The sequence below is a fragment of the Notolabrus celidotus genome, chromosome 6, assembly GCF_009762535.1.
Source record: "Notolabrus celidotus isolate fNotCel1 chromosome 6, fNotCel1.pri, whole genome shotgun sequence".
In the NCBI taxonomy this organism is placed as follows: Eukaryota; Metazoa; Chordata; class Actinopteri; order Labriformes; family Labridae; genus Notolabrus; species Notolabrus celidotus.
The window spans coordinates 2,134,744-2,155,729 of record NC_048277.1 but is presented as its reverse complement, the minus strand read 5'-3'; the positions used below and the strand labels follow the sequence as shown (position 1 = coordinate 2,155,729).

General features: G+C 39.8%; 1 protein-coding gene across 1 annotated transcript in view; it reads left to right on the top strand.

Moving 5' to 3' along the window:
- kiaa1549la (KIAA1549-like a) overlaps positions 1-20,986 on the top strand; it is a 93,106-nt gene that overhangs the window by 44,557 nt on the left and 27,563 nt on the right. Inside the window, exons 8-11 of the mRNA XM_034684882.1 lie at positions 3,384-3,443; positions 3,576-3,736; positions 5,802-5,973; positions 6,837-6,997. Coding sequence (XP_034540773.1) covers positions 3,384-3,443; positions 3,576-3,736; positions 5,802-5,973; positions 6,837-6,997 — 554 coding nt within the window. The remainder of the gene's footprint in view (positions 1-3,383; positions 3,444-3,575; positions 3,737-5,801; positions 5,974-6,836; positions 6,998-20,986) is intronic.

Genomic DNA, 20,986 nt, shown 5'->3' with positions numbered 1-20,986 from the left:
TATTTTCTGTAGGACTTACTGAACGTCATTAATTATTCTGCTTGTTGGTGAGAGCTTTTTAGACTCTGATCCGGACTACAGTCCTGAGCAAAGCACCTCATCAGGTCAGAGGGGACAGGCCCGAGGACGAGCGAGAGGGGCAGTAAATAGAGTCAGGGGAAGCAGAGGCAGGAGACGGGGACTCGGAGGAGTGCACGCCGGGGAAATGTACGCGCAGGAGGAGGGCAGAACGGCTGGACGGGATTTGATTGGTTTAAAATTTAGGGAGCCAAAAAACGGTGATTGGTTGGTGTTTTCCCAGGTTTACTCCGGCTGTAGATAGCAGCTTTTTACACTCTTTTTTAAGAACACATTATGTATTGATTACCATCAGGACATAAAGATCATTTTAACCAGCATAACAATAAGTGTATCTAAATCTGATTACCAACCCCAGCTTTAAGGCTCACTAGTACCCCGTCCATTTTATGGGGGGGTAATTACAGGTTTGTTTATTGAATTTTTATCAAACATTTTTTATATTTATATCAAGAAAATGATGGTGGTCGAATTATTAACTGAGAGCAGTGGGGTGATTGAAGCTCTGAATCAAAGCAGCCTGAGTATTGATATTTGAATAGAGCAGTCTTTATGTGCAGTGTCTGTCAGCCAGTTTAACTGATTACCTAAAAGGCAGTATAGTGTGTGTAATACTTCATACTAGTGTCAAATATGAGCTGGTTTAAGTTGGATAAGAGCTCAGGTGGTATAAATGTGAGGAAACAAGATGGCAGCAGACAGGCAGCCAGTCTGCTTAGCATAAAAACGGGGTATTAACAGCTACTGCCGCTCCACTGCCAATGACTCCAGCTAAACACAGCTTTCGGCACACAGCCAGCTCGTGGGTGTTAGGTGAAGACAGATGGTGAGACAGGCAGATGAAATATAGGGAGACATTGGTGGATGGTTGAACAGGACACAGAAAAGAGGCCTGCTGACCTAGAGTATGATAATGGGTAAGAGAGGAATCAGCTGTAAAGGGAGTAAAGAGACTGACAGGTAAACAGTGAAGAATGAGGCATAAAGAAAGGGTGAAACCTCCTGTTAATGGATGGAGAAAATGAAGGGGAAACTTGTCAACTAAAGGTTGATTATGAAATCTGACAGGGAGTGTTTGATGTAATTTTGTGATCCGTCTCCCACTCTGCAGATCCATCACTGCAGAATATTGAGCTGCTTCATTCACAAGGCTTTAATGCATCAGTTGAATGCTTTGAATCTAATTAGTGATGTCTTAACTTCAATCAATCAATCTTTATTTATACAGCAGCCAAATCACAACAAACATTATCTTCAGACTCTTTCCAAACAGAGCCGGTCTAGACCGTACTCTATATGTTCTATTATTAACAAAGACCCAACATCAAAACTGGATCAGGTCCAGTTCCATCTTACAGACAGGACTCAGTCTGATCTCATCTTAATCCACCATGAGCAGAGCACTTTGCAGCATTTAGCAAGTTACAGTGGCAAGGACAAACTTCCTTTAACAGGCAGAAACCTCCAGCAGGACCAGACTCATGTTAGACACACATCTGCTGAGACTTGACTCTAAAGTTAAAATTCAGGCATGTTAAGCACATTACTCATGTCTCCTCTTAATTTAATAAACTAAAGCTAAAAGTTTTCCTGCATACAGTCTGTATCAGAGACTCATCAATACCTTTGTTCTGTAATCGAAAGCTAAATTCTATATGTTTCCTATGTAGAGACAATCCATTTGTAACTGTTGGAATTGGTTGCAATATCTCTGTTGCAACAATTCTCAAATATTATTAGCTCCAAAACTTTTTTACAAAGTCAATGCTAAATGCTAAATGTTAAATCTAAATATTGATTGATTTATCTAAATGTTAAATACAAATCTAAATGCTAAATGTTAAATCTAAATATTAAATTTTAAATATAAATGTTAAATGTTACTCTGCAATCCTAAATATTTAGCTAATATGTAAATTCACACTGCCGCCTAGCGTGAATTCCAAAATAAAAGCTTCATAAAGTGATACCTACTTAGCAACAGTGGGTTACTAGCTGGACTTTCTGCCGTAAAAATGTTTTAAAGGCAGTTTTGGAGTCCACAAAGAGATTTCACAACACTCAGAGACAGAACTGACCCAGTCTATGGGACGGACAAGCTAGATGCTATTGCTAAGTCTGTATCGCTTTATGAAGCTTTTATTTTGGTATTTCCTCTAGGCAGCAGTGTGAATTTACATATCAGCTAAATATTTAGGATCGCGGAGCAACATTTAACATTTAGATTTAACATTTAGATTTAACATTTAGATTTAACAATCAATGTTTAGATGTAAAATTTAAAATTTAGATATTAACATTTAACATTTAGATTTCACTTTTAACATTTAGATTTAACTTTTAACATTTAGATTTAACTTTTAACATTTAACATTTAGATTTAACATTTTGATTTAGATTTAACATTTACTATTTATCATTTACTATTTATCATTTACCATTTAGATTTATATTCAACATTTACCATTTTTTATTTATATTTAACATTTATATTTGTATTTAGCATTTGGATTTAATAGTGATTTTCACTTAATATATTTTTCACAACAAAATTAAATGTAGATCACAAATATTCCTCTAAATGTGATAAAAAAGTGACTTTTAAAAATGCACTCTAAATTTTTATGATGTTTTGGAGCTAAATGTGGAGAAATGTAGCTGTTATTTTCAGTGTGCACAACTTCACAAATGGAGCCCCATAACATACAAGAATAATTCTAGTTGATAAATAAATCAATTTAGACACAACATTGTATTTATTTAAAGCTGCTGTGAGGAACTTTTAGCTTGTATCGATTCTGGTGCCCCCTTGTGGACAAAGTGATACCTCTTATCTCTTGTCCTGTGCCTGCAAAATAAGTGTCTTCAGACAATAACCTCATCCTCTTGTCTTCTAACATTTAGATTTATCACACAATGTGATTATTTGCAATGAAAACAGCCAAAAAAGGGTGTTTCTAAAGCAAGATGTCAATCATCTGTACTGACACCTACCCCCTCAGAACAGTTTAAGGCATTAAAATGACAACAGAGAAGGTATCAGTGTTCTTGCTGCTGGTCTTGTTTGCTTTTGAGGGTCATAAAGAGGCATCAGTATCAGTTTCAGTCTGTTTCTCAGCCAGTTAAAAACTCCTCATAGTGCCTTTAAAGAGTCAGAGAGGATGTTGGCATTTTGTGTCACAAGTCTGTAAAACTGTTCCAATTTGTTCATGTTATTAGTAAATGTGAGAGCTGAAACATGACAACAGAACACTAAACAAAACTCATTTTCAAATAACATAATCTATTTCTCTTCCTTTCTTCAGCGCTTGAATACCATAATCTCAACACATCCATGGCTACCAAGAACTACTGGGTGAAAACAGGTAACTAGTTCCTCATACCAACACATTCACACCAAACACACAGGCAGAAATAACACCTGGTTCCCCACATTCCCCACCTCTCTGTCTGAATACCTCTTCACATGCTGTGTCTTCTCTTTCCTTACTCTAAAGTCATCCAGGACGTGGACAGCTCCTCCCTGGAGGCCAACTACCACAGCTTTGCCAGCTTGATGGAGCAGCGTCTGGCCGAGCTCTTCCTGGTGGCCAGCAGGCACGCCTCTCAGACGGCACGAGCTCGACGAGCCACATCTTTGGGGGGTTACACCGTGCAGGTCTGTAGGGTTGGGACTTTTGTGGTTAGTTGTGTGTATTACCATGACAGTATTGGGTTCTTTAAAAGTACCTTAATGCAACTTTCCAGGCAGCAAATTTGCTAACTTCAAATCGACTTTATTTATATAGCACATTTAAAAAACAATCAAGTTTAGCAAAGTGCTGCACAGTGAGGTAAAATAAGTTCAAACACACAGAACATAAAACGCTGTCAGAAAATAAAATAGAATACTATAAAAGAATCATCATAAAACATAAAACACTTTTAAAAATGGTTTAAAAAAACACACACAAATAAAATAAGTAATAAAAGATGAATGAAATAAAAACACTGTAAGAGCAAATAAAACACCAATAAAAGAACAGACAGAGACAGAGACCACACAACTCTCATGCTGGGTTAAAAGACAAGGAGTTAAAATATGTTTTAAGGCAGGATTTAAAAGGCCTTAAAGCTAGGGTTGGTGGTCATGGAAAACTAGCATGAATTTGAATGTAGCATATCCTCAGGACTGAGTCTAGGACCGGTTTTGAATCAGTCACCATCATATGGTGGTGAATCAGCGGCGCTTGCATAGACTGTAAATAAAAATGGACAGCATTGCTCCGCCTCTTCCTGTTGTACGGTTCTGAAGCCAAAAAATCCCGCTCCTGGGCGCAGCCATTGTGAAGCCAGAGCCTGTGAAGCCACTGTAATAAGCTCCGCCCTACAGCGTAACGTCACAAGACGCTGTGTGTCCTTTGAAGTTTCTCTCTACGGGGGCTGTGAATCAAAGGAAACCCAGAAGTAAAACCCAATTCAAATGAATGGGGGAGACGGATTTTTTGACCTACACTGCAGCCAGCCACCAGGGGGCAGACACACTGCTGAAAGCTTCACCTCCAGGCGAGCGAGATGCACCCCTGGGCGCTCTGGCATGTGAGCGGGGGCGTCGTTTTGGGCTCCGAGGGGAGGGGTTAGACAGTGTCCTGAGGAAATGCCACATTCAAATTCATGCTAGTTTTCTGTGACTACCAACCATAGCTTTAATTGATTTAAGTCTTACTTAGAAGTTCAGAGTTGTTGTGACTTTTGATGGAGACGTGTCTTTTCTTCTGAATCAGTGTGCACTCCCTCTGGGTCCACTTCTAAAGTGCTAGTTCAGAATGTTGATTGTGCCCCTATAGATACGGCAGAGATCAAAAGGTTTCTGTATTTTCATCACATCCCATTTAGATTAGTGTAATAGCATCCTGTATGGCACATCATCCAAAGTCCTCCATAAACTGCAATACATTCAAAACTCTGCTGCACGCCTCCTCACCCGCACCCGCTCCCGTGACCACATCACCCCCGTCCTCCAACATCTTCATTGGCTCCCCGTCCCCTACCTACCGCATACAGTTTAAAATCCTCCTCCTCACCCACAAAGCCCTCCACCACCAGGCCCCTTCCTACCTCACTGACCTCCTCCACCATCACACTCCTTCCTGTAACCTGCGTTCCTCACACGCCAACCTCCTGTCCCCACCTCACAGAACCAAGCACCGAACCTGGGGGGACAGAGCCTTCTCAGTAGCCGCCCCCACCCTCTGGAACTCACTCCCCTCCCATATCCAAAACTGCTCTGACCCTTCAGCTTTCAAATCTCTTTTAAAAACTCACCTTTTTAAGTTAGCTTTTCATAATAATAATAATAATAATACATTTTATTTATAACGCACTTTTCATTTCCAGAAATCTCAAAGTGCTACAGGCACACAGTAAAAACAAACTTTTAAAAGCAGTACTTAAAATCAGTTAAAAGCCTCTTTAAAGAGGAAGGTCTTTAAATGTTTTTTAAAAGCATCCACAGTCTGTGGGGTTCTGAGGTGGCTGGGCAGGGAATTCCACAGACGTGGTGCATTTGTGATTGTACTGTTGTTTTGTTTGATCTGTGTTATTTGTTATTTTGTTTTTTTGCTTGTATTGATTTTAACAATTGTACAGTGTCTTTGAGTTTTTGAAAAGCGCTATATAAATAAAATGTATTATTATTATTATTATTATTTTATTATTTAATCTGTCCTGATGTACTCTTTCAGATGGTGAGCATTCGCAGGATCCCCGGTCCCAAGAACACAGCTGAGATGACGTACTACACCCAGTATCATGGATCCCCCATCATTGGAACAGCTGCTGCTAAGACCCTGAGCGGTCTGGACCCTCAGACTATGGCCCTGACGTTGGGATACTTCGTACAGATACAGGCTGAACGTAAGCTTGTTAACTTACTGTACAGTGCTTTGTGATAAAAGACAAAGAAAGAAAAGAAGGAAAGTGTAAACCTTTAAAGACATGTAAGAGAATGTTACAGAATATTATTAAATTAAGAAGTGGGAGGAAATTAACTGGATTTTTTTTGCATTAATGAAGGAGTTATTTTAAATTTAAAGTGTGATAGTTTATGAGTTTAATCATCAATATTACTTTTTCTGATTGAAAATAGCTTTTAATGGCGATTGACACATTATGACTGAGAGGAAGAGTTAGAAACAATATAGATCAAAAGTGAATCTTAAAATTGTGTTGAAATTGTGTTGAAATCGGCAGAATTTAACCCTCCTAATATCCTTGGGGTCAATTTGACCCCATTTAATGTTTAATTAATGATTGACATCTTTGTTATTTGGTTAATTTAAAGGGGACAACTAGGTAAACATGAAATTATCATGATGATATGTTCCAATGTCCTGTGAAAAAATTGTACGCATTATTTTTTCTTGGGGTCAATTTGACCCCAGCCTGTTTAAGCTGTGTAAATAAAACGTTTCAACATTTTAAACACATTTTTTGGGGGTTGTTTTGGATGATATTGAGGTCACTATAACATACAATTTTATAATCTACAAAAACCTCCCTCTGCTTTAGGGGCCTAATTTAACATAACCACACCTGTAGTACTGTGAGAACCACTGATAGTTCACACAACATGGGGAGGGGGAAAATGTCTTTCCCACGAAGACTTGAAATTCACCCCAAGGATAAAAGATGTTAGGAAGTTTGTGGACAACAGGAGGGTTAAAAGTGTATTTTGGTATGATGAATGCACTGTTAAATTTGAAATCATATGTTTTCAGCTGTGGTGAAGGTACCTCCGAGCAACTTGTGGATCATGGCTGTTCTGACGCCTCTCTTCCTGCTTTTGGTGGTGATCGGCATGGTGGCCTTCATTTTATGCAAGAGGAACAGAGTAATCTTCAAAGCCGGCGCCTTCAGGACCTTCAAAACCCGCTCCAAGGTAAGACTGTCCTTCATCCCCAAACTGTTCTGTCCCCTTATCCTGCTCATGTCATTTCATATATGTATATATTTACTGTTTAAGTTCATATGTAATGATCTTATAAGTTCAAGGAAAACTCTTCAGAGGTCATATTTTACTATTGACTCCAGATGTCTTCACTTGAATCTATGACCATGGTTTAAAAAAAATTGAGGCTGTTCTAAAATTATTAGAACTATAATAATAATAATAATAATAATAATAATAATAATAATAATTATTATTATTATTATTATTATTATTATTATTATTATTATTATTATTATTATTATTGTTAACAGTTAGATTAATGATAATAATAGTAGTAAAATAGTCTCATTAATAATAACAAAAATTATAACAATAATAAATAATAATAATAATAACGTTCATCATAAAAAATAGTAGTAATAATAATAATAGCAATAATAACAATAATGATAATAATTGTATTATTGTTATTATTATTACTATCCTTATTGATAAGAAAAATAACATAATAATTATATTGATAATGATAATAATAATAAAAATAGTCACTTTCATATAATAATAATAATAATAATAATAACGTTGATCATAATAATAGTAATAGTAGTAATAATAGAAATGATAGTAATAATAATTGATAAGCCTTATATAGCACTTTTCTAGGTACTCAAAGAGGCTTTACATGAAGTGTGAAAAAAATAAAAATAAGGTGAATTAAATATCAAAATGACTAAATATATCAAAATGACTTGAAATTTTAAAAAGACAATAAACATGGTCACATGTTTTGCCAAATATGAGGATTGTTTTTGTAGCTCAGATTTGTCAAATTGAAAGAGATTGTGTTTTATGCAATTTGAAAAATGAGTGTAGTGCTGGGAGGAGACACCACAGTGAGCACAAAGGTTAAACCTAAAGTGGAAGAGATTCTGCAAGTGCATTTCTTACTCCTTCTATTGTACATTTTGTATCTGTCTGCATCTTTTTAGTTATTATCCATTGTCTGCATATCATACACTGAATGGTTGTTTAAAAATTCTATTTTACATTTGATGCAGCAATGTTTATAAGAGTCAATGCCAGTATGCATGTATTAATTAGATATGTATATACAGTATTCTTTCTCTAAGGTAAGTTTCAGGTAACTCAAATACGGTATGTTTGATCATCCAAGGGTCCTGTTTTCCCTCTAATGCCTCGTCATCCTTTAAATCTGTCCCAGACACTCTGCTGCTTTGCCTACTTTGACTTCTTTAAGCACTGTCTGATTCAGAGTCCAGCTCTAGACTTAGCTCTGATCTTTCCTCTGGTCCATTGTATCACCCTAACCTCTCCCTGCTTTTATCCCCTTCACTCTCTTCCTGCTCAGACCTCATATCGAAGGGAGGGCAGTTACCATCATCAGGTATCCAGTTCAGACTCTTGATGAGTGGATTAGACTAACCGGCAGAGTTCATCGATTTATTCATGAATAAATGAGAAAGTGCTGCTTTGTGTGCTGCTTTAGACTAACTGTGCTGACCAGCTTGTGCAGAACAAATATCTGTACGTGCTGCCTGTTGCTGTTGCTCAGTGTGACCGTGCTTGTGGCTACTGTGTGGACATGAGTTATTCTACCATGCTCATTGGCTGTGGAGATAAACAGGAGTGAAGATGGAGATAAAGACCATATTGTGAGATTCAAAAGCATGTTCATTAGGATGTCAAGGTTTAGTTACATGAGGACATTTATATATTCAGCTCATGAGTAACACCAGGAATTTCAACACCTCACCACAATACCAATCCATGTCCTATTTGTGGTAACCATTTAAAGCGAGACTCAAGCTTCTTTCATTAGCCTTGATTGTGTACGTCAGTTCCTTTCCAGACCCCTGCTGTAGCTTTTTATCTGCCCTGATAAGAATCTAACATGCTTCCCATTCTTTTAACATATTTATAAAGTTCTCTCCAGAATAATGGGAGCTACCTTTTTATGATTTGTGTTGATTGCTTGCTGTAACCTCTGGTAGAGCCGAGTGGACAGGGAACTGCAATCAGAACTGTGGTGGGGTATTGTGAGGGTGTGTGCCAAATGGATTTCACTATCAAAGGATGCTGCAATACTAGTTTTGGTTTTAAACACTTCACTGCTGTGGGACTGTGTCCTGACCATAGACTGTATATATAATGGACAGCGTTGCTCCGCCCTTTTCCCATTGAACGGTTTTGAAGCCAAAATATCCTGTTCCAGAGCGCTGCCATCTTGTAAATTTTTCTGCAGCCAGAGTCTGCACAGTAGGGAGTTTGTGTGTTGCCAAGGTAACGAGCTCCGCCCTGCAGCGTAGCGTCCCAAGGTCCTATGGAGTTTCTCTCTATGGCAGCTGTCAATCAAAGTAAACCAGGAAGTAAAACCCCGTTTTTTAAACTCTAATAACTAACGAAAAAAAAACTCTTCAGAAAAAAGAGTCCTTGAACACAAAACAGTCAAATACTAACTACATATCACCACAGCATACGGATGTGAGAAACATTAGTACCACGTGTATTTATTTTTTAAAGTTTGACTGCTCCCCCATTCAAATGAATGGGGGAGACAGAGTTTTGGCCTATACTGCAGCCAGCCACCAGGGGGAAGAGTTTTTGTGGAAGCTTCACTTCCAGCTGAGCGAGCTGCACCCCTGGTCCTAACAGGTGGGTACCGTTCATACCTCCCACCCCAAAGGGAGCAGCTAGGTCCTATGAGACGTTTCTCTCTGCAGATGAGTGCTCTGCAGGTTGGCGTACCTGTCTGTTGGGGCCTTGTTTTGGGGGACAGTGGTGGTTGCTAAAAAAGAGGCATAAAGGAGCTTCTTCTTCTCCCACTTGGACATCTGGGTGAAATTCAGCCAGAGATGACCATGCGTGACCTCTGTAATGGCAATTTTGGTTCCTTTTGTTTTTTAAATTTCAATGTCTAGACCCCCTAAACGTCCCCCCGAATACACAACCCTGTCTTGGTGCAGATACCTGCAGTGCTTGAGGTGTCCCATCTTCTGTTTGAGACCCCATTCTTTGCCTGAAGCATACTCAAATAATTTAGCCTAGCCTCAAACCAATTATTTTAAGTTTTGCCAACCTCACTTATGAAATGAGACCAACTTTACACAACACACTTTATACAGGTAGTTGAGATAACTACTTTGATGTAGTTTGAAACAAAATGGATTTTTTTTTTGTTTACATTACCAAAAAATCATTTTCAAGCCAACAAGTTTAAGTTTTAATTTTTACAGTGTTTACCACATGGTGATATCTATAAAAAAATAAGGTCAGGTTGTAACTATGATGCTGAATATTTCGTGCTTGAACTCCCTACTCATGGAGAAAGGTTGATGGAAAGGCGTCTGCTCTGAGCTGCAGCAGAATCTATCCCCAAAATGAAAGGGGTGCAAATCCCATCGAATACACAGCTTGATATTTCCCTTTAATAATGTCCCTTAGCAATGGCTTAAGGACAGCAATGCCCTGCTTACAAATTTGCCAGCAATGGCTCATCTTGTTCCTCTTCCTTCCTTCCTTCAGATGGAAAAAGAGCGCAATGCCCTGCTTGCGATGTGAAATGCCAGCCACGGCTTCTGTCTTCTTTCTTTATCTCTTCTCCTTCTGCTCCTTCTTTCCTTTTTTGGGGGCAGCGATGCCAGCTTGTGATGTGAGATTATTAAAAGGTAGCAACATCCTGCTTCTTATAAGATGTGCGTTGCCAGCAGTGGATATCTTCTTTCTTTGATCTTCCTTCTTTTTCATTTGGACAGCGATTTCCAGCGTGTGATGTGGATGTGTTGCAAGCTGTGGCTTTTTTCATCCTTTCCTGCTCCTTACTCTTCTCTCTCTTCTTTCTATCAGTGTTATGTATGTACACTACCAGTCAAAAGTTTGGACACACCTTCTCCTTCAATGTTTTTTATTTATTGTAATTATTTTCACATTGTAGATTAATACTGAAGACATCAAAACTATGAAATAATCTGGTTTGGCCATAATCTGGATTACAACAGTAGTCAAATAGGGCTATCCATTGTGTACTAACCCTACCTCTGAACAACACAACTGATGGTCTCAAACACATTAAGAAGGCAAGTCATTCTACAAATGAACTCTTGACAAGGCTCATGTTCATTAGAAACCATTCCAGGAGACCACTTCATGAAGCAGACTGAGAGAATCCCAAGAGTGTGCAAAGCTGTCATGAAGGCAAAAGGGGGCTACTTTACAGAATCTAAAATATAAAACAGATTCTGCTTTGTTTAACACTTTTTGGTTCATTACATAATTCCATATATGTTCTTTCATAGTTTTGATGTCTTCAGTATTAATCTACAGTGTTTACAATCGTTACAATAAATACAAACCCTTGAATGAGAAGATGTTTCCAAACGTTTGACTGGTAGTGTATATACTGCATATACGCATATGCATCCATCCTCGGCACCAGAAACACACATATACTGTATATCTATATCTCTACATATATTATTTTATAGATATATAAATAGGTGACGTCATGGAGTCTACATCCATGTATTATCTATAATATATTATTATCTATGGTTAATCTACGGTGTGTATTTGTGTGCATCCGTGTGTGATCAGCTCACAGCACACCAAGCTATCATTCACCTTGAAGGACAGGCTAAATAAAGCTGGGGATATAAACTGTGGATAGTCTGCGGGTGTGTTTAAGTACAACAGGTTGATTCTGCTGAGTCACTGTTCATGCAGAAAGTTTGCTTTGTTTCTTTACTTCACTCTGGCTTTTAACCCTCCTTAGACGTGTCGTCTATTCAGCGCATGCAGCTCGCTCAAAACGCTGCCGCTCGCCTCCTGACTGGCAGGAAAAAGAGGGAGCACATCACACCTGTGCTGTGTGCTCTCCACTGGCTCCCAGTCCGTCACAGGATTGATTTTAAAATTGAACTTTTAACATACAAGGCCCTAAATGGATTGGCACCATCCTACTTGGCCGATATCCTTTATGTTCACAACCCAGCTCGAGCACTGAGGTCAACAAACCAGCTGCTCCTGGATGTGCCTAAAAGTAGCCCCCAAGCTCTGGAATGGCTTGCCACTCCAATTAAGATCGCCCCCACTGTTGAATGTTTTAAATCTTTGTTGAAGACCCATCTCTTCTCTTTGGCCTTCTCCTCGTGAAGAGGACATTAACATCCCAATACGTTGTGTTGTTTAGTGTTGTCTTTATGTACTTTTTACTTTTGACCTTGTAAAGCACTTTGGCCAACACTGGTTGTTTTTAAATGTGCTATATAAATAAAGTTGACTTGACTTGCCTTGACCTCCATGCCTTCTTATGGAGGCATGAAAGCCCCAGAGGTTGGCCTTTATGTCGAGCACAATAGATGTGAAGTGAAGTATTCAAAGGTTCATAATTGTTTAAAGGTGACATATCATGCAAAATTGACTTTTTAATGGTTCTTTACCTGAAATATGTTTCCCTGGCATGTCTACAAACCCCCCGAGAATGAAAAAAATCCATTCTGCCCCTGTTCTGATTTCTCCACCTTTCTGTAAATGTGTGTGAAACCAGCCGTTTCAGACTTCAGTGTTTTTGTTACGTAACAACAATATCCGGTCTGTAACGGAGTCAGAGCTCGGAGCTTGTTCAGCCCATAGACTGTATAAAATAATACTGAATCCCTCCTCCGTTTTTCATTACCTGCACAAATGTGTGCTAACAAGGAGCTTAGGAGGGAGGCATGCTAATTGTAGGCTGTCTTAATAAACACAAAGGTCGGTTTTACTCCCCACGTCTGCAGATTTGAAGATCTAGTGGATGATTTTTATTTATCATGGATAAGTGCTAGCGCTAGTTAGCATAGCCACATAGCTACATATTCATAGCTGTAGCTGTAGCTGTAGCTGTAGCTGTGTACCAAGACACACGTCGACATACTGACAAATAAAACAACAAGAAACACTAAATCTGTGACCAATCCTTCAGAAAGGTCCTGCTGCCTTTCTGGTAGAGGTCGGTTTTACTCCCCATGTCTGCAGATTTGAAGATCTAGTGGATGATTTTTATTTATCATGGATAAGTGCTAGCGCTAGTTAGCATAGCCACATAGCTACATGTTCGTAGCTGTGTACCAAGACACACGTCTACATACTGATAAATAAAACAACAAGAAACACTAAATCTATGACCAATCCTTCAGAAAGGTCCTGCTACAGGCGCCTCTCCGTCAGGATCAGATTCTGGATCAGATTCAGAGGGTTGAAGTAACGCGATCTGTGAGCAGCCGTGTATATTCAGCCAACATGTAAACATTAGATCAACGTGCTGGAGAGCCGAGGCACATCCACTTCCTGAGGGGGCGTGGTCAGAGAGAAAACAGAGTGTTCTGAGGAGGACTGAAGAAGAGGGCTTTTCAGGCAGACCAAAATCTGATTTCAAAGTGTTTTTTTGAGCATAAACTTTAAAGACATGTTTTGGGGACCTCTTAGACCAATATATATTGATGAAAAAAGCGTGATGTGTCACCTTTAAATGAAGTCACTCTAATGTTGTTATACCTTCTATGCATCCTGCCTCAAACTGCCCCAGAACAGGTTTCTTTTTAACTGCTGCAGCACAGTTCATCCCTTCGTACTGTGCCAACCTGCAAATCTACTGTGCAATGATGTGTCCTGATAATTTCACTAATGTATCCTCTCTTGAATGTTGTTCTGCACGCAGAGCTGTGGTGCACTTCCACCATTTGACCTGCTAAAGCTGAATTTGAATCAATACCACCTCAGGGGGAGTAGAAAATGTCTCATACATCTGCTGCTACTCATCAAGCAGCTGTTGGCTGTTACTTTGAACTAACATCAGCATGATGAAATGCTCCCGCGTGATCGGGCTGGTAAAGAAGATATGTGTGGATGATTTAGAGTTGGAGCAGTTTTGCACTTATAGACATTTTTAGGAATAAGCAATGGTTGGACTGAGGGGTGTAACGATTCTTTTAACAATGATTCAATTCGTTTCATGATTTGTAGTTGCCGATACGATTAAAGGATGATATTGGTTCATTTAGAATGATACAATCCGAAACTATTCAGTGACTTGAAATCGATTCAGTAACTTTGTAGCCAAAAATTCAACCAGTGTGACTGTGAAATAAATATGTTGATACTTAACAGTCCTAGATTCCTGTTGTTTCTTGTAAGGGAATCAGGTATAAATTATGCATGTCTTTGCAGATAAACTTGGCAATTGTTGCTGTGATGTTTTCCGCCAGAGCTGAGTTTTGGCCCAGTCCCTGATTAAACATGCTGGCGAGGCCTGAGAGATCTCATCAATCAGCCGCCTTACATCTTTGACAGAACAGTCAAAGGTTTCGTATTCCGGGCACATATTCCAGGATGACCGCCCGAAGCAAGCGTTGGACTCGAGCCGAGACTATTTATTTGATAGGAGCCTTAGAAGAAATGGATATCATGAGAAGAGTTCATGGACGGAAGCATAGAAATGTGGACCTTTTTAAAGCTGTAGCGTCCAAGTTAATCGAGGGAGGTTTCCCTGACAGAGACGCCACCCAGGTAAAAAAAAAACAAGTGGAAATTGTTGAAGCAGGAGTTCAACAAAGCAAAGGCACACAACAACAAAAGCGGCTTGGGCCCCTCAAACTCCCGCTCTCCTCTGTGTGGAGCTGCTTATTCAAAACTATAATCAAAATCAAAGTGAAAATTGTACTTATTGTGTGGTCTTCCATGTTGTAACCGAAAATGAAAGAAGCAGGGACTGGAGTCTGTTTCCTTCCGGTAGACGTAAATACATCACGCCCGCCCCTGTCCAATCAGAACCCTTCCCAACCCCCAGACCTTAAAGGTGACATATCACACTTTTTTCATCAATATATATTGGTCTAAGAGGTCCCCAAAACATGTCTTTAAAGTTTATGCTCAAAAAAACACTTTGAAATCAGATTTTGGTCTGCCTGAAAAGTCCTTTTCTTCAGTCCTCCTCAGAACACTCTGTTTTCCCTCTGACCACGCCCCCTCAGGAAGTGGATGTGCCTCGGCTCTCCAGCACGTTGATCTAATGTTTACATGTTGGCTGAATATACACGGCTGCTCAGAGATCACGTTACTTCAACCCTCTGAATCTGATCCAGAATCTGATCCTGACAGAGAGGCGCCTGCAGCAGGACCTTTCTGAAGGATTGGTCACAGATTTAGTGTTTCTTGTTGTTTTATTTATCAGTATGTAGACGTGTCTTGGTACACAGATACGAACATGTAGCTATGTGGCTATGCTAACTAGCGCTAGCACTTATCCATGATAAATAAAAATCATCCACTAGATCTTCAAATCTGCAGACGTGGGGAGTAAAACCGACCTTTTATGCAGTCTATGGGCTGAACAAGCTCCGAGCTCTGACTCTGTGACAGACCGGATATTGTTGTTACGTAACAAAAACACTGAAGTCTGAAACGGCTCGTTTCACACACATTTACAGAAAGGTGGAGAAATCAGAACAGGGGCAGAATGGATTTTTTTCATTCTCGGGGGGTTTGTAGACATGCCAGGGACACATATTTCAGGTAAAGAACCATTAAAAAGTCCATTTTGCATGATATGTCACCTTTAAGAAGAATTGAATAAAGACGATCAAACGTGTTTTCCATGTAAACCTCAATTCAGAATTACTATTTCCATGTAAACACGAAGGAGAATACTTTAATTCTGAATTATTTAATTCTGAATAATTAATTCTGAATTAAAAAACATCATGTAACCGTGGCCACTGATCAGCTGGAGAAAGTGGATTCCAAAAGATGTGTCAGTGAGACGCATGAGAAAGACGGATATGTGAGGTCAAGGTTACTTTGCTTGGCTCAGTCATTTCAGGAAATCCATACTCTCTCTATGCATGACATCCATTTCCCACAAAGCACTGAATGACACATCTAATGTTTGCTGCTCGATAGCTTTCATAATGGATATTGACAGAGTTATGTGGTTGGATCCGCATATTTAACTGAGTACCTCTCTTCCTGCTGCTGTTTATTTGCTCATCATACACACACAAAGACACACACACCCTGACACAGCAGGGTTCCGGTCTCATACACGCTCATGTTATTATTTGTTACCAGTATGAGTATGCATAAAAGTATGGTGCAAGTCTTGCACGTAGCCACACTTCCAGACGCCTGTCTCATTTCCTTATTTCACATGTAGAACATTTCTCTGGTGTTGTTAAATCAGTCTGTGGTGCAGTGGGAGATGTGGAATCAAAACTCATGTATGTGTTTGTAATAATAATAATATTAGATAATTGACTCCAAATCATTGGAACAATCTTCCTGTGAAAATGTGTCGTGCTGTCTCTGCTGAAGCTTTCAGAAAGCAGCTAAAGACACATTTTTTTGAATTGGCGTTTGACCATCTGATGTCATTTTTATATTGTGGTTGTTATTTAAGGGATAATGTATGGTTAGCAGGTAGTTATGGTAAATACAACCCTGACAGGGTGAGACAAGACCCCTCTGCTTTGCGTCTGGGTCTTGTCTCACCCTGTCCAGGTTCTATTTCCCATAACTACCTGCTAATCATACATTATCCTGCCTATTACCCAACTACTAACTTAAGATATAAACACGTTGGTAAAAACATTAATTAAAGATTATTTTATTGATTTAAATTGATTCATGTTTACAGTTTTTTGTGCATACACACCAAATAACAGTTGAGTACCTGGCGTTCTTGGAGTCTGGTTCTGGAAGGACTTCTGACTGGACACTTTATACTTCAATGAAGACTTCAATGCCCACATTTGCAATGATGGACACCTTGAGGGGTTTGATTGGGAGGAACGGCCTGCCCAATCTGAACCTGAGTAGTGCTTTGGTTTTAGTTAGTACCCAAAAAAAACAATGTGTAGTGTGGGTGAACGAGGAACCTCTGGTGAAGGCCCAGTGAAGGCCTACAATCATGTCCCCTCAGGGGGTTCCTGGGCTGTTAATGCAAGCTATCCAATCCCTGTATGACCAAAGTGATGGCTGGGTCCTCAGACCTGGCACAAAGTCAGACATTTTTTGATTTAATGAGATCCCTAAAGTCTGGAAAGCTGCGTTTGTCGTTCCCCTGTTAAAGGGAGGCGACCCCTCAGATGTAAATAATTACAGGCCGATCTCTAAACTGTGTGTCCTGGCAAAGGTGTTTGAAAGGATAATCAGCGACCAGTTAAAGGACTTTCTAGACCTAAATAATATTTTATCCAAATATCAATCTGGTTTTAGAAAACAACACAGCACTATTACAGCGGCACTTAAGGTTTTAAACGATGTAACTGAGGCTCTTGACAGTAAAAAACACTGTATAGCTCTGTTTATTGATTTGTCAAAGGCATTTGACACAGTGGACCATGGGTTACTGATTAATGCCCTCCAACGCATTGGCATATCAAATTGTGCAGCATCCTGGTTTGCCAATTACCTGTCAAACAGAACACAGTGTGTGCAGGTGGCTGGAGCCAGCTCTTCTTCCTCTTTAGAGCTCCTAAAGGGCGTGCCCCAAGGTTCCGTTTTAGGACCTATTTTATTCTCAATTTATGTAAATGACCTGTGTGATAACTTGTCAAATGCCTGGTATCACTTGTATGCTGATGAGACCATTATTTACTGTTGTTCGTCATCAATTACTCAAGCTTTTGAGTTTTACAGTCTGCCTTTGATATTATTCAGTCTCGTCTGCTGAAACTAAAACTGGTCCTGAATGCAGACAAACCCAAATTGATGCTTTTTTCTACTTCAAATGAGTCCCAAGAAAACATCCCCTCGATCGTAACCTCACAAGGGAAACCCATAGAACTTGTCGCTGATTACAAATACTTGGGTTTTATTCTCGATAGGGAGCTTTCATTTAAAACTCATATATCCAGCCTGGTCTCCAAACTTAGGGTGAAACTAGGTTTCCTTTACAGGAATAAATCCTGTTTCTCCCTCAGAGCGAGGAAACTTTTAGTGTCTGCAACATTCCTGCCTCTTATTGATTATGGTGATGTCTTGTACTTGGGAGCCTCGGCTAAATTTTTGTTGTCTTTAAACAGTGTATATCACTGCGTGCTGAGGTTTGTCACGGGTTGCAAACGCCTCACTCACCACTGTGAGCTTTATGTCAGAGCCGACTGCCCATCCCTGAGTGTGCGCAGGCATACACATTGGCTTCGTCTAATTTACAAATGTCTACTTGGCTTGGTCCCAATGTATTTATGTGTTTATCTTCAGAGATCAGGAAGTCACTATGCCTTGCGCTCCTGTGACACTTTGCGGATGTGTGTTCCCCGTGTTCGGACAGAGTTTGGTAAGAGAGCGTTCAGTTTTGCTGCTCCTACTGCTTGGAATAAACTCCAGAAGGACTTGAATCTGTCGGATCTCATCTCTCTGGACACCTTTAAGTCCATCTTAAATGAAAGACAGACCCCAGAACAGTGCCTGTGTTTTTAAATGCTGTTTTGTAATCACAAACTGCACTTTACTTGAAAATAAGTTGCACTTTTTAAATTATTATTGTTTGCTTCTACATACTGTCTGCATATATGTTCTATGTTGTTGAGTTGTGCCATTTATTCTGACGTGTGCTGCTGACCTCTTGGCCAGGTCGCCCTTGAAAATGAGGTCTTGATCTCAATGGGACTTATCTGGTTAAATAAAGGTTAAATAAATAAATTTCAATCAGCTTGTTCGCTTATTCTGTTTGTGATCTTTGTGAACAGAATCTCAAGGGGCAGCTGGGGTGATGAGGGTGTCCAGTTTGGGGGCTTCAGAGTTCAGTAGGTTTCTCTCTCTGGGTGCAGAGCGAGTCTTTGCCCCAAGTGAGGGAGTTCAAGTATCTCAATGTCTTGTTCACCAGTGACATTAAAATGGAGCATGAGATTGAGAGGTGGATAGGTAATACGTCAGCAATGATATTGTAAAGATCAGCCTCCTAGCCAACAGCCAACAGCTACAGGTGCATTTCGACCAAGAGTTCTGGGGTCTTTTATCCCCCAGAACTACTTTCCCCTGAACTAAAAGGTTCCTGTGCCCCCATTGTTGTCTGCGTTTCGACTGCGGGCTGAAGTCCCAGGGAGATTGTGCAAATCAGGCCAGTGACGTATGGAGGGGAAAAAAAATTAATGCACTACACCACCAGACCAGTAGAGGGCAGTAAAACAAAGAGGAATGCCATTCATCACAAATGACACCATAGAAGCAGACGGACAGGCAGGTGAGGGAAGACTACTGTTACAAGCTGCTAAATCAAGAGAATCACATCTTCTTCTTTTGTAAAGTACACACACATACAAAAAAGTGAATGGGAAATTTGAATGGGTGTGTATGTGTTTGCAGACAGCTACAAGCAGATTCTCAATGTATTGCAGTTTATAACACTTCCGAATGAGCTTCATTGTTTGAGACCGGAGGTTGATGCTTGGTTCCAACCACCATATGGTCATGAGCTATGGGTAAATGATGCACCTTCGACTTGATCCTAGATAAGGGGATGAAAATGGATGGATGCATTGATGGGCTTTGAAATGCAAGCCTGAAATAATACCATGCAGCACAGACTGCTTAACAAACTTAAGGAAGATGTGCTCTATATGAAGGATCAGTTCTGAAGTGAAGAATAAATAAATCAGACAGGCGTGCATCTCAGAGTAGGGCTGCATGCATTGCTTACACACACACGTGGGACTCTTATGAAATAGTCACACGAGCATACGCACGTGGGTTTCTTGTGTGCATACTTCTGCTGCGACATACATAAACACAAATACACACACAGTCAAACTCCACTTAAACTCTGACCAGCATAAGGTCATAGGCCAAGTTTGCACTTTCCATATGTCTTCTACACAGAGTAAGAGTGTCGTCACATCAGCTCACTCTTTAAAAGGATCCAGTCCCGGTGTAAACACCAGGCCTATGCTTCCTCCGTCTTTACACCTCTCACGTGTAACTAATGTATCACTTTCCAGACACTCGTCCTCAGCCTTGGCTCGTGTGATGCAGCCAGATGATGGCACAGCTGTGTGTAGGACTACTGAATTATTAACAACGCCGTCAGCCTGATGCCCACACACACAACCTCACATGCACTCAGAATTTAGCATGCATCAACAAATGCATTACGCGGCCTATTTTAGATCTGCTCAAAATAGAAGGGGAGGAAAAATTCTGGATTTCATCTGCTGTGTTGTGTAACCTAAAAGGGTCTTCCTCTCAATCTCTTCCGCTGGTTCTCTGTCTTACAGACTGATTTGGATTGAGTTCTACAGAGACAGTGTTCAGCTTTGGATATAAAGTCTTTCACCTCAAAGGAGCTGTTTTTATCATGCCAGCGATTGTGGTTGGAGACAATTAGGAGAGGGAAGTGCAATGCATGATATCTGATTTGGGATTAAACGTGCTGAAGACAAAACACTCACCTCCTCATGCTTTGCAGGCCTCACCAGAGTTGTTTGATGCACCTGATATTCATACAGAAAGAGTCTGTGGAGAAATGTAACTGAGCCTTTTGCAAAAGTGTCTGATTATCTAACCTTCCCACTACATGCATCAGTCTGCTGTGGCGTGTTTGACTCTTACTTAGGGTTGCAAAATTCCAGGAATTGGAAACTTTCCATTGGAATTATCAGGGATTTATGGAAATTAACAGGAACGTATAGGAATAAATGGGAATTTATGGGAATTAACAGGAATTTATGGGAATAAACGGGAATTGTTGGGAATAAACAGGAATTTATGGGAATAAACGGGAATTGTTGGGAATAAACAGTAATTTATGGGAATTAACAGGAATGGTTGGGAATAAACGGGAATAAAGCAGGAATTTACTAAATTGAAGGTTGGCTCTTAATATGGAACTTAAATAAAGTTGGGGAAAATATATTTGAGCATAATCCTGACTAAAACAACCAGATTTCATGCAAGTACAGTTGAATATCTCTGCTATTCCTCAATATT